At 31.7% G+C, this 15,880-nt stretch overlaps 1 protein-coding gene across 1 annotated transcript; it reads right to left on the bottom strand.

Annotated features, from left to right (window-relative positions):
* Positions 1-285: 285 nt before the first annotated feature.
* Positions 286-15,880, bottom strand: LOC107439768 (rhodopsin, GQ-coupled). Its single transcript, XM_016052465.4, has 3 exons — positions 15,191-15,880; positions 3,373-3,503; positions 286-1,502 (listed from the first exon to the last, which is right to left on the bottom strand). Exons 1-3 carry the CDS (start codon positions 15,370-15,372, stop codon positions 463-465), a joined length of 1,353 nt encoding a protein of 450 aa, XP_015907951.3. The 5' UTR covers positions 15,373-15,880; the 3' UTR covers positions 286-462.

The raw sequence follows: 15,880 nt of genomic DNA, 5'->3' as shown, positions 1-15,880 counted from the left end.
ATTTGGTCTAGTAAGTCATTTGTTTGTGTGTCACTTACTTGAAAAGATGCGTCATCATTAATATTTCTATTAATGTACATTAATATATATCTAAATATGTGTATTAATATAAATAAGATGTTATATTAATACACATATTTAGTGTTTTACACTAACTTTTAGTGTTAATACGCATATATAGTTTAGTTTACAAATGTATACTAAATATATTTAGATATACATTAAGATATATCTAAATATATTTAGAGGGAATCAAAATGTCAAGGGCTAATTAAATTAAACTTGTTAAAATTCAGTTAAAATTTATTGAAATTACAAAGAAACTTTGGTTAAATCCAAATTTTTATATGAGAAAACTTTTTTTTTTTTTAAATGAAGGAAAAGAAGAGATTTTTAAAGGAAGAAAATACGAAGAGAAGAAATTTTTTTTAAAAAAAGAGTAAATTCCATTTTTACTGAAGCTTATCGCAATTGAGACATTGAGAGTGTTTTAAATGTATGATTACTATGAAAATATATGAGCGTGGGCACTCTCATAATATGATCGTTCTTTAAAAGTATTTGGTATTTTTGGTGTAATGAGTTCTCACTACGAAACAATAAGCTTTTTACGAACGCGTTCCTTGAATGGTCCACGGGGTTTCGAGGACTGTCCGCACGGCATTTTGAATCTTCTGTTGTCTTCTTCACGTAAACGACCCGACTGTTCTCAGGATCGCAGGTAGGAAGTTCCAATGCAAAACTACTGCAGGCACCCGCCGCGTAATTGGGTAGACAGGGGCACGCGTTACGCGTCTGCGGTACGGAAGAGTTTCTGCTCAAGTACGTTTGTCCTCCCGCAGAACTTTGAGGACTCTTCTTAAAGATTCGTTTTAAAGTCGCTCTGAAATGTCGGTGTGAGAGTCCATAGATGGCGGGGTTGTAGATGGTGGACATCTTGGCAAACAGACTCGGCAAGACTGACACCCAGGGGGTGAGGAGTTTCTCGTTTCCGAACTGTCCTATGCAAGCCACGAGGGAGTAGGGTGTCCAGGAGAGCATGAACATCGCGATGGCGATCATGATCATCTCGGCCGCTTTGTAGTCGTACCTCTTCTTCTTCACTTTGTTCCGCTTCATCTCCTTCTCGTTCTCGAGAATGGTCCTCATGATGAAAGAGTAGCAGATGCCGATGACGGTGACCGGAAGAAAGAAACCGAGGGTAAACAGGTAGAAGAAATAGGATCTGTTCGATGCACCCCTCGACAAATAATCGAAAGAACAGCTGGTGAGGAAGCCTTCAGGTACGAAGGCTCCCCACCCCAACAGAGGAGGCAACATCAGAAGGAGGCAGTAAATCCAAATCAAGAGAATGGACATCTTAGCCTTGTTGTTGCTAAAGAGGTTCCCGCCGTACAAAGGTTTGATAGATATCACGGTGCATCTCTCGATAGCGATCGTCGTTAAACTGATGATAGACACCAAGCCGAATAGGCCGCAGCACGCTGCATACATTTCACAACCTGAAATATATATACATATATATGAGCCTGGTAATGGATTTGCATTGACTGAAACAACAACAGCCATTTAATAACAATATACAGCCCCTAGACAAATTACTAGACCCACTATAAGATTCTATGTAAAATCTTAATTATCAGGTAATACCATACAGCTGTATTGTTTTCACTCGGATGAAACCGGTTTGCACTTGTTTACGTTAGTGTATCAATGGGTTAAATTACACGATATATGATGGATGTTAGACGATTAGATAAATTAGACGATATGTTATATGAAATATAATATTTATTATATCAGGAATTATGTTAGTAAATTATAACAATTAGACCAAATTATTAGACGCATGGTAGTTTTTTAATAATGACATGTTTTGCACGCGTTTATAGGCAATACTTTTATATACAAACACACATGTAATGGGTTTTTATTTAAGAGATTTTTATATACTTCCTATTTGCATACATATATTATTTTTTTGACGTTTGAATTACAATGTGAACTAATTGATACACGAACATACGTGATCATAAAGACACGGTTCCCGGTAGAACCAACACCTCCTAGAAGTAGAAAGGCCTCAGCACGGATCAATTTAGTAGTCCGATGTGACGAAGTTAACTGCGCAGTAGACGAAAAATAAGAAAGATGTCATTACGTTTGGGGTACTAAGCTGCGCAGTGATTGAAAATACAAAATATGTCATTACGTTTGGACTACTAAGGGATATTTATGGTAACCCGTGCTGAGGCCTGTTCTTTCTAGGAGGTGTTGGTAGAACACCGAAGTCAAGCAACACAGGCTGCAGTCAGTAAAGCAGGTGGGTGTACAATTTGATCAGCCTGCGTAGGAACCGAGGGTGTGCGGCATCGATCCCCGCTAAATTGTTCTACCATAAATTTTCGAAATTCGCGAGCATGCTTTCAGTCTAACAAAGAAGGGGAGCCATCCCCTCTGCAGAGGATCAAAATAGCTATGATATGTCTTCCGATCACCCTCAGGGATGTTTCCCCGATTGTCACCCATAACCCATTGTACACGTTTAGTTGCGATGTAAAATAATATACCTACCCAAGTCAAAATTTCTGATGGTTTTCAATTGATGAATCTGCAGAATATTGATGATAACCAACTTAAATAACCATTAGAGGAATTCAGACTTATTTATGACTGTCCCACATAAGAATAACAATTTGTTTTGATGGTTCAATATGAACAAACCGTCAGAAATTTTAATCAAAGTTTCTTAGAAATCATATGTTTGAACAACAATGAACTTTCATCACCATAGGAATTCGGACTAACTTATACTGGGTCAACATAAAAACAGCCAAATTATTTTGGTGGTATATTCTATAACCTTACTGCTACATTAACAATAATTTTTATTTAACCATAAAAAAATGCATCATCACGAATTTCCGTCTTAGTATCTTAGAAATCAATTGTTGTAATGATCGAACAACCATCATCGCAATGTAGAAATTCGGACTGATATTTGATGGACCAACGTAAGGAACTAAATTGTTTTGATGGCATATTTCTAAGAACTAACAAGAATTCTTGTTGAAAATCATGTAAATGTTGGAACCAACATGAACCATCATTGATCATCATGGATTGTTGGTCCGTTAGAGTCAAACTTCTCTTGATTGTATCATAAAGTGCCATCTCGACAGACTAGAATTTTTCATTACCATCTCTTAATGGTAATGATGACCATCCAATGAAGTTGGACCATCATCCATCTCACTGAAACCAACATAAACCATCAAAAATTTTTGATGGGACCATCAAGAATTTTGACTGAACTTACTTAAGGAAGTTGGAATCCAAATATCTATGAGTAGGGAGAAAAAGTGAACTGACCTGCTTTACCAAAGATCCATGTCTCCTTGAAAGCAGAATAAGCAGCCATTGGATGCAGAAAACCATTCAACATGTCACTCACAGCTAAATTCACGATCAGGGTATTGGCTGGACTACGCAGTCGTCGATACCTACAATATACAATACCATTTATTTATTTCGAGATATAAAAATTCCCAGATAGGTTTGTTTTCACTCAGCAGAAATCTCTTAATGTAAAACTAAAAATGTTTGCTAAGCGGTTTACGTGTAAACCTTCTGACCTTAAGACGAAATCTGTGACAATCTGCTCTATTCTACGTACATTACCCTAATCTAAAACCTTGGAAAACAACCTTCCATGTAAAATCCTTAAAACACGGTTGACTTAAGGTTTTCAAGCTTTTATAAATCTTGTCTCAAGGTGGAAATATTCTTAAATCCAGGTAATTATAAGGTTTCTTTTGCAAAGTTTTGCATGCTCAACTAAAATCCACCTTGTCTAGAAATGTTAATGGTCTTAATTGAAATTTAGAGAGATTTTATCATTTCAGGACGTAATTCCCATTGTTCAAATTTCAGAAAACAAACGATCCTAGAGCTATAAGAGGGATATACATTTCAGTATTTTATTACCGTCGTTGAACAGCCGACTCAATTTTTTGGCTCCCGCAGTGGACTGATCGTTAAGACACGGTTCCCAGCAGATCACCGAAGTCAAGCATCACTGGTTGCGGTCAGTGTGCGGGTGGGTGACCACTTGGATCAGTCTGCATAGGGACCGAGGGTGTGCGGTATGGGTCCTCGTTAAACTGTGCTACCGTAAAGTGCTCAACTTCGCGTCGAGGTCGTCGGGCTACCCAAGCGGGGGTGCCATCCCCTCCGCAGAGGATCAAAATTGTGTTCGTATGTCGTCTTCGGATCATCCTCCGGGATGTTTCCCAGACCGTCGCCAATAGCCCATTGCGCAGCTTTATTGCGACGTAAATTAACAACAACAACAACAATTTTTTGGGTTTTGCTGCCGTTCAATTCCGTAGACTTGTAGTTTTGAACACAATCCACAAGACAAGGGAACTACAAGATCAAGTATCGGGTGAATACGGGGAGGACTTTTTGATGGAGCTAACCCGCATTTGCGTTACATGGAGAGGAAAACCACGAAAACCTCCCACAATTAGCCAGACGGCAAGGAGACTCTAACGCGCGATCCGTCTACCTCTGAGGATATTTTTACGTCAGCACTGTGGTTGGTGCAAGTCGGGTGTAGAATTCGCATCGACCAGCCACCACTGGAATTAGAACCCGATTCACGTGATTGAAAGGCGAACGCTCTATCCGCTGAGCAATCACGACTCAGAGATTTTACATTCACAATCTTTTGTTTAATAAAGATTCAGGGAAATCCCAATTAATTTTACTAGCAAAGAAATAATAGTGAAATACATTTGCCATTTTTCATATTTTTAATTAAATAATGAAACTACCAAGATGCTGCTTTAATAAAAGGAGATCATGAATTCCCTCGTTTATCTTGGCCGAGAGTCAGGAAGAATTATTTTTATTGCGACATCGGTTTCCTGGAATTGTTGATGGGTGCTTGTTATTTCTGCGGATGCACATAAATTATAGAATAAATGGATGTTATTGCGGCAGTAGGTGATTGGTTGGATGTCTGGGTAGATGCTTCTAAGGTTAAGGCAAATATATGTGACGTCACACCTCTCTCAAAATAATAGCAATGATATTTTTGAATAATTTTTTTGATAACTAATTTAATTATTTAAGAAAAAGTAATTTTTAAATACTAATATAATAGTGTTCATTGTTTATTCCGATTGGTGATGTTGTAGTTCATTAAAGTCGCATTAGAGCAGCACAATGGGCTATTGGCGACGGTCCGGGAAAGATCCCTGAGGATGATCCGAAGACATGCCATCGCAATTTCGATCCTCTGCAGAGGGGATGGCACCCCCGCTTCGGTATCCCGACGACCTGCACCCAAAGTCGAGCCATTTACGGTAGAACAGTTTAACGATTATCAATACCGCACACCCTCGGTCCCTACGTAGACTGATCCAAGTGGTCCCCCACCCGCACACTGACAGCGATGCTTGACTTCGGTGATCTGCTGGGAACCGTGTCTTAACGATCAGTCCACTGCGAGACTAATTCCATTTTAATTCAAGTCGCTATAGTGAGCTTATAAAAATGAAGATCTCGAGAGAGATACATTTATCGGTAGCAATGGATAAATAGTCCTATTTAAAAATAAAAAGAGAAAGGTTCGCAAAAAAGCACTTAAAATTACAATAAATTTCCGAAGAAAAAAATTATTGTATTATGTTAACAAATTAAAATTACCCTTTCAGCACACTCTCTGAAAGTTCAACTCTGTTGTTGCAATTCGCAGGGCAGTAGATTAGTGATTACGGTTTAGTTTTACTTTATGATTAGAAAAGGCTGATTCTCGAGCTAATAATCGAATGTTAAATATTTTTTCAATCCAATGTACTCTTGGTACATTTTTATAGATAGATTCGTTATGTCGAGTTTCAAAGTTTTTTACGAAACAAAATGAAATGTATCTAGATGCAAAATAATACGAAAAGAAATCACAAAAAGCATTAAAAATTGCTGTAACATTCAAGTTAATTAGGAGTTCTGCAAAAAATTAGGTTAAATTCTTAAAAAATGGCCCTTTCAGCTTGTAAAATTTCGACTCTGTTGTTGAATTTTCGCTGCATACCTGAATGGTTCACAAGTTTAACAGTTTCTGCAATTAAGTATAATTTCATCTTTTCTCGTTTCTAATGGTTCAACTCAACTAAGGAAAGATCAATTATACTTAATTAAAAAACAAACTATGGAGAGAAAAATCATATTCTTGATCTCGATTGACAGTCAAAATTTAGCATAATCAAGCGATTTTTCCGAGTAATTTTTACAAAGTTTAAAACTTAATTTTACGAATTAGCAAAATCTGTCTTGATTTGGATTTCATGGCCTCCTCACTTTTAAACTACAATAATTAATACATGCGTTGCTATGGCGACCGCTGCTGCTTGATAGATAATTTTTTTTAGAATTCTTTTTTTCTTTCGCTTTTTTTTATGCATTAAGTTGGTGAGTCTTATTTTTGAGATACGGGACCAGAGAAATCCCATAAATACTTCTTGAGTTGTTAATAAAAAGAGAATTTCTACATTTGAACGATATTTTTGTTTTTATTGTTTTAATTAAGAATCTAAAATTCTAACTGACAGTTCAAACTGGATCGTTTCCATTACTAATTCAGGTGAATATGACACATAAAGAGGGTCTAAACAGATGGACACGGTTCCAAAAGTTAGAGTTGAAGCAATAAAAATAACGATGCCAAGGCCTAAACTTACCGAGGCTGGCAAAGCCAAAGAACGTAGACTGTGGAATACCTTAAGCGTTACACCCAAACGGAAAAACGAAAAGATTCCGTTCGCAAACGCAAGCATGAAGCCCGTCCCTCACAAAAGTACCAAAGTGGTTGAGAGAATTGAACCCTACCGAAGAGCGAATGGTGACTCTCCTTACCCCTTTCATGCAAATAAGAGAACTGGGTGTTGATCATCAGTTACGTATAAAAGGATCCATTGTTAACGTACCCAATGACTTGCACAAGACCGTAGACTGTCTTCCACGCAATATAAATGATTCATTCACTATTCGTCTCGCCGTGGACTGATCTCGTTAAGACACGGTTCCCAGCAGATCACCGAAGTCAAGCATCACTGGCTTCGGTCAGTGTGAGGGTGGGTGACCACTTGGATCAGCCTGCGTAGGGACCGAGGATGTGTGGTATTGGTCCTCGTTAAACTGTTTTACGTAAAGTGCTCGACTTCGCGTGCAGGTCGTCGAGCTACCGAAGCGGGAGTGCCATCCTCTCTGCAGAGGATCAAAATTGTGATTGCATGTCTTCGGATTATCTTCAGGGATGTTTCCCGGGCAGTCGCCAATAGCCCATTGTGCAGCCTAGTGTGACGTAAAGGAACAACAACAACAACATTCACTATTCGTGTAAAATTTAAGAAAAAAGCCTAGCCTTCAAATTATGTTTTATGTATGAACTTGTGAATCTGAAACGGGTGAATGATGCAGCTTATTATCTCCATCAAACACCATTGTACTATTCCGAAAATGTTAATATTGATCTCGATTGGCTGTTCAATGTCTATTCCGTCATCAAAAAATTTATACAGAATGTGTCTGGGCTGCATTCAAATATGTCTGCGAAATTCTGTACCGAGCAGTTCAAGATTAACTGCAAGATGAAAACGCAATAAAGTTGTTCTTCCAAAAAAAATTAGACAGCAACCATTTTGCCAATGGGTAAAATGTGATGGCCGCAAAAAAAAAAAAAATTTTAATATAATTTTTTAAATTTGAACCACACCCAAACATATTGCTAATCTTTTTTTAAAAGTATAGTGCTCTCAAATAAGACATTTTTTTTCCTTCTTTTTCTGATGCGTCATTGTTACGTCATTGTTACGGTTCCCGTTAAAAGATGTCTTAAGGCATGCAGAATCTATGTGAATTGTGTTTTGAAAGACCAAAAGGGCATATATATATATATATATAAATGGCTCGTCATTGAATTTCTTTCCTCCGTCTCCAAGGAAACGGGCTCCCACGTATTACAGTTTTTAAGATTACGTTATTTTATTCTGATCAGCAGAAGTACGAAATCTCAGAAAAGTGTTCATACTTTCACATACTTCTAACAAAACATTTGGTGAAAATACAGTCAGTGGATAAATTTTCTAGGTGTACTATAAGATTCTATATAAAATCTTAATTATCAGTTAATTCTATACAGCATTATTGTTTTTACGCGATTGAAACCGGTTTGTACTTGTTTACGTTCGTGTATCAATTGGTTAAATTACACGATATATGATGTAAGTTAGACGATATATTATGTAAATATACAATATTTATTATAGCAGGGTATTATATTAGTATATTATAATAATTAGACCAAATTATTAGACGCATTGTAGTGTTTTAATAATTGCATGTTTTGCACGAATTTAGAGACAATACTTTTATATTTAAACACACGTGTTATGAGTTTTATTCAGGAGATTTTTTATATACTTCCTATTTGCATACATATATTATTTTTTACGGTATTGCATAACAACGTTAACTAATTGATTTTTTCAATATGAAAATTTCCTTCTCAAAACCTATTGCATTTTAATACTGAATTTTAATACTGAAATTTAGTAATAGAAAACCTTTCTGATGCAAGGGCAGCTCCCTAACCCCTACACAGGTCGGTTGGCGAATTTGTTTAGTAGAATAAATGAATAATATAGTTTTTTTAACTTACTGAATTATAGAACTTCAATTATAGAATTTCAGTAACAGAATTACTGAATTTTATAATGATGCTGATTTTACTGAATACTGAATTTTAATAATGAAAAAATTGTTAAATAATAGAATTTTTTAAAAAATATAATTACTGAATGATAGATTTTTTTTAACTCACTGAATAATAGAATTTTAATAATACAATTATTGAACTTTCAAATAATACTGAATTTATTGAATTTTAATCATGAATACTGAAATTTAATACCAGAAAAACTTACTGAATAATAGAGTTACGAAAAAATGGAATATGTTCAATAGAATTACTGAATAATATAATTTATTTTAACTTAATGAATAATAGAATTTCAATAATAGAATTACTGAATTTTATAATGATACTGAATCTACTGAATACTGAATTTTAATAATAAGAAAATTTGCGGATGAATAAATTTTTTTTTGCAGAACGATAAGTGCAGGAATCAAAAATGAACTAAGCGAACGTTATTAACGTTATTATAAAGAAGAGTATTTGGGACGGTTAAAACAAGGCACTTATGGGTCACAAATTGCTAAAGTAAGACAAACAAATATTATTAATGAATAATATAGTACAATTAATGATTTGACGCTTACTTTGAGAAAACAATTCGATTTTTTAAAAAATTCCAAAAAAAAAAAAAAAATTTGACACTAACTTTGAATACAAGAAATAAATGTCGTTCATTTTATCATTTTACAGTCAATAACTTGATTTTTGATTTTAAAAAATAATATCATTTAAAAAGAAACACAGTGATTTAACGCTTATTTTGAGAAAACAATTTGATTTTTAAAAAAGATAATATCATTCTAAAAAACGCACTGATTTGACACTTAGTTTGAGAATACAATTTGATTTAGAAAAATATAATCGTTCAGAAAAAGACGCAATGATTTGACGCTTACTTTGAGAAAACAATTTATTTTAAAAAATAATAATATCATTCCCAAAGAAAAACGCAATGATTTGACGCTTACTTTGAGAAAACAATTTATTTTAAAAGATAATAATATCATTCCCAAAGAAAAACGCAATGATTTGACGCTTACTTTGAGAAAACAATTCGATTTTTAAAAATAATAATATCATTCTCAAAGAAAAACGCAATGATTTGACGCTTACTTTGAGAAAACAATTCGATTTTAAAAAATAATAATATCATTCCCAAAGAAAAACGCAATGATTTGACGCTTACTTTGAGAAAACAATTCGGTTTTTAAAAATAATAATATCATTCCCAAAGAAAAACGCAATGATTTGACGCTTACTTTGAGAAAACAATTTATTTTAAAAAATAATAATATCATTCCCAAAGAAAAACGCAATGATTTGACGCTTACTTTGAGAAAACAATTCGATTTTAAATAATAATAATATCATTCCCAAAGAAAAACGCAATGATTTGACGCTTACTTTGAGAAAACAATTTATTTTAAAAAATAATAATATCATTCCCAAAGAAAAACGCAATGATTTGACGCTTACTTTGAGAAAACAATTCGATTTTAAATAATAATAATATCATTCCCAAAGAAAAACGCAATGATTTGACGCTTACTTTGAGAAAACAATTCGATTTTAAAAAATAATAATATCATTCCCAAAGAAAAACGCAATGATTTGACGCTTACTTTGAGAAAACAATTTATTTTAAAAAATAATAATATCATTCCCAAAGAAAAACGCAATGATTTGACGCTTACTTTGAGAAAACAATTTATTTTAAAAAATAATAATATCATTCCCAAAGAAAAACGCAATGATTTGACGCTTACTTTGAGAAAACAATTCGATTTTTAAAAATAATAATATCATTCCCAAAGAAAAACGCAATGATTTGACGCTTACTTTGAGAAAACAATTCGATTTTAAAAAATAATAATATCATTCCCAAAGAAAAACGCAATGATTTGACGCTTACTTTGAGAAAACAATTTATTTTAAAAAATAATAATATCATTCCCAAAGAAAAACGCAATGATTTGACGCTTACTTTGAGAAAGCAATTCGATTTTTAAAAATAATAATATCATTCCCAAAGAAAAACGCAATGATTTGACGCTTACTTTGAGAAAACAATTCGATTTTAAAAAATAATAATATCATTCCCAAAGAAAAACGCAATGATTTGACGCTTACTTTGAGAAAACAATTTATTTTAAAAAATAATAATATCATTCCCAAAGAAAAACGCAATGATTTGACGCTTACTTTGAGAAAACAATTCGATTTTTAAAAATAATAATATCATTCCCAAAGAAAAACGCAATGATTTGACGCTTACTTTGAGAAAACAATTCGATTTTAAAAAATAATAATATCATTCCCAAAGAAAAACGCAATGATTTGACGCTTACTTTGAGAAAACAGTTTATTTTAAAAAATAATAATATCATTCCCAAAGAAAAACGCAATGATTTGACGCTTACTTTGAGAAAACAATTCGATTTTTAAAAATAATAATATCATTCCCAAAGAAAAACGCAATGATTTGACGCTTACTTTGAGAAAACAATTCGATTTTAAAAAATAATAATATCATTCCCAAAGAAAAACGCAATGATTTGACGCTTACTTTGAGAAAACAGTTTATTTTAAAAAATAATAATATCATTCCCAAAGAAAAACGCAATGATTTGATGCTTACTTTGAGAAAACAATTCGATTTTAAAAAATAATAATATCATTCCCAAAGAAAAACGCAATGATTTGACGCTTACTTTGAGAAAACAATTTATTTTAAAAAATAATAATATCATTCCCAAAGAAAAACGCAATGATTTGACGCTTACTTTGAGAAAACAATTTATTTTAAAAAATAATAATATCATTCCCAAAGAAAAACGCAATGATTTGACGCTTACTTTGAGAAAGCAATTCGATTTTTAAAAATAATAATATCATTCCCAAAGAAAAACGCAATGATTTGACGCTTACTTTGAGAAAACAATTCGATTTTAAAAAATAATAATATCATTCCCAAAGAAAAACGCAATGATTTGACGCTTACTTTGAGAAAACAATTTATTTTAAAAAATAATAATATCATTCCCAAAGAAAAACGCAATGATTTGACGCTTACTTTGAGAAAACAATTCGATTTTTAAAAATAATAATATCATTCCCAAAGAAAAACGCAATGATTTGACGCTTACTTTGAGAAAACAATTCGATTTTAAAAAATAATAATATCATTCCCAAAGAAAAACGCAATGATTTGACGCTTACTTTGAGAAAACAGTTTATTTTAAAAAATAATAATATCATTCCCAAAGAAAAACGCAATGATTTGACGCTTACTTTGAGAAAACAATTCGATTTTTAAAAATAATAATATCATTCCCAAAGAAAAACGCAATGATTTGACGCTTACTTTGAGAAAACAATTCGATTTTAAAAAATAATAATATCATTCCCAAAGAAAAACGCAATGATTTGACGCTTACTTTGAGAAAACAGTTTATTTTAAAAAATAATAATATCATTCCCAAAGAAAAACGCAATGATTTGACGCTTACTTTGAGAAAACAATTCGATTTTTAAAAATAATAATATCATTCCCAAAGAAAAACGCAATGATTTGACGCTTACTTTGAGAAAACAATTCGATTTTAAAAAATAATAATATCATTCCCAAAGAAAAACGCAATGATTTGACGCTTACTTTGAGAAAACAATTTATTTTAAAAAATAATAATATCATTCCCAAAGAAAAACGCAATGATTTGACGCTTACTTCGAGAAAACAATTCGATTTTTAAAAATAATAATATCATTCCCAAAGAAAAACGCAATGATTTGACGCTTACTTTGAGAAAACAATTCGATTTTAAAAAATAATAATATCATTCCCAAAGAAAAACGCAATGATTTGACGCTTACTTTGAGAAAACAATTCGATTTTAAAAAATAATAATATCATTCCCAAAGAAAAACGCAATGATTTGACGCTTACTTTGAGAAAACAATTCGATTTTAAAAAATAATAATATCATTCCCAAAGAAAAACGCAATGATTTGACGCTTACTTTGAGAAAACAATTTATTTTAAAAAATAATAATATCATTCCCAAAGAAAAACGCAATGATTTGACGCTTACTTTGAGAAAACAATTTATTTTAAAAAATAATAATATCATTCCCAAAGAAAAACGCAATGATTTGACGCTTACTTTGAGAAAACAATTCGATTTTTAAAAATAATAATATCATTCCCAAAGAAAAACGCAATGATTTGACGCTTACTTTGAGAAAACAATTCGATTTTAAAAAATAATAATATCATTCCCAAAGAAAAACGCAATGATTTGACGCTTACTTTGAGAAAACAATTTATTTTAAAAAATAATAATATCATTCCCAAAGAAAAACGCAATGATTTGACGCTTACTTTGAGAAAACAATTCGATTTTTAAAAATAATAATATCATTCCCAAAGAAAAACGCAATGATTTGACGCTTACTTTGAGAAAACAATTCGATTTTAAAAAATAATAATATCATTCCCAAAGAAAAACGCAATGATTTGACGCTTACTTTGAGAAAACAGTTTATTTTAAAAAATAATAATATCATTCCCAAAGAAAAACGCAATGATTTGACGCTTACTTTGAGAAAACAATTCGATTTTTAAAAATAATAATATCATTCCCAAAGAAAAACGCAATGATTTGACGCTTACTTTGAGAAAACAATTCGATTTTAAAAAATAATAATATCATTCCCAAAGAAAAACGCAATGATTTGACGCTTACTTTGAGAAAACAATTTATTTTAAAAAATAATAATATCATTCCCAAAGAAAAACGCAATGATTTGACGCTTACTTCGAGAAAACAATTCGATTTTTAAAAATAATAATATCATTCCCAAAGAAAAACGCAATGATTTGACGCTTACTTAGAGAAAACAATTCGATTTTAAAAAATAATAATATCATTCCCAAAGAAAAACGCAATGATTTGACGCTTACTTTGAGAAAACAATTCGATTTTAAAAAATAATAATATCATTCCCAAAGAAAAACGCAATGATTTGATGCTTACTTTGAGAAAACAATTCGATTTTAAAAAATAATAATATCATTCCCAAAGAAAAACGCAATGATTTGACGCTTACTTTGAGAAAACAATTTATTTTAAAAAATAATAATATCATTCCCAAAGAAAAACGCAATGATTTGACGCTTACTTTGAGAAAACAATTTATTTTAAAAAATAATAATATCATTCCCAAAGAAAAACGCAATGATTTGACGCTTACTTTGAGAAAGCAATTCGATTTTTAAAAATAATAATATCATTCCCAAAGAAAAACGCAATGATTTGACGCTTACTTTGAGAAAACAATTCGATTTTAAAAAATAATAATATCATTCCCAAAGAAAAACGCAATGATTTGACGCTTACTTTGAGAAAACAATTTATTTTAAAAAATAATAATATCATTCCCAAAGAAAAACGCAATGATTTGACGCTTACTTTGAGAAAACAATTCGATTTTTAAAAATAATAATATCATTCCCAAAGAAAAACGCAATGATTTGACGCTTACTTTGAGAAAACAATTCGATTTTAAAAAATAATAATATCATTCCCAAAGAAAAACGCAATGATTTGACGCTTACTTTGAGAAAACAGTTTATTTTAAAAAATAATAATATCATTCCCAAAGAAAAACGCAATGATTTGACGCTTACTTTGAGAAAACAATTCGATTTTTAAAAAAATTACAAAAAAAAAAAAAATTTGACACTAACTTTGAGAAAACAAAGTAAGTGTCAAATAAGAAATTAAGAGAAAACACTAAACAAATAAGAGTAAACAATTTGATTTTTAAAAAAATATTATTCAAAAAATAAACGCAATGATTTGACACTTACTTTGAGAAAACAATTTGATTTTTTAAAAAATTATATCATTCCAAAAAAAAAAACGCAATGATTTGAGACTTACTTTGAGAAAACAATTCGATTTTTAAAAAAATAATATCATTCCAAAAAAAATTTTTAATTTGACACTAACTTTGAGAATACAATTCGATCCAAAAAAGATAATATCACACCAAAAGAAACGTAAGTATTTGACACTTACTTTGAGAAAAAAAAAGTAAGTGTCATGTCAAATAAACAATTAACAGAAAACAATAAACAAATAAGGGAAAACAATTTGATTTTATCAAAATAATATCATTCAAAAAATAACCGTAAGGATTTGACACTTTCTTTGAGAAAACAATTTGATTCATAAGAAAAATAATATCATACAAAAAAAAAAAAAAAAAAAAAAAAAAAAACTTAAGTATTTGACACTTACTTTGAGAAAAAAGTAAGTCTCAAATAAACAATTAAGAGAAAACAATAAACAAATAAGGGAAAAAATTTAGTTTTTAAAAAAAACATCATTCCAAAAAAAAATTCAATGATTTGACACTTACTTTGAGAAAACAATGACCACTAATAGATTTCCCGCCACACTTAATATGCAGATAATAACTAGTAGAATGCCCACTGTGTAGTGGGCAGTTGAGGACACGCTCTCAAATTGGCACCAATGCCCAAACACTGTTTCATTTCCGTAACTTTCTATAAAATCCCTAGATTTGTCACATATCGACATTTGTGGTCACTTTGGACATTTGTGGCCACTTTTATTGAAAATCATTTTAAATCTTTTCAAATATTTTCATACGCTTTTCTTTTTCAAAAGTTTTGATCAATTTCTTTCCTACTTAAAAAAAACAAACAAATTATGGTTTGAAAGAGGGTGGACCTGGAGAACAAGTGGTCGTTGTCGTTTGTTGTCGTTTCTATAATGACAAAGACAGAGAGAAGATCCCCTCTCGGAAGAAGATCCCGGAGAGAGCATCCCAGTTTTTGTGCGCATGCTCATCTCGGGATTCGTGAAACAAAATGAATCTTAGTTTCTCAGACTGGTTTAAATAAATGAGGTTTCTATAAATAGAATAGAATGCTCTTCTCCAAAGGTTTTCGTACGAAATAGGAAAAAACAAAATGAAGTTTTAATAATCCTCTTTCGGAATTATTATTCTAATCCTTTCTGAAAGTGCTGATTGCGAGTGAATTAAAATAGATGGTGTTTGGCTCTCATTTCAAAACTGATCAAT

This window comes from Parasteatoda tepidariorum, chromosome 6 (genome assembly GCF_982258835.1).
Source record: "Parasteatoda tepidariorum strain Cologne lab strain chromosome 6, Ptep-v5.0, whole genome shotgun sequence".
NCBI lineage: Eukaryota > Metazoa > Arthropoda > Arachnida > Araneae > Theridiidae > Parasteatoda > Parasteatoda tepidariorum.
This window is presented reverse-complemented; position numbering and strand designations above follow the sequence as displayed.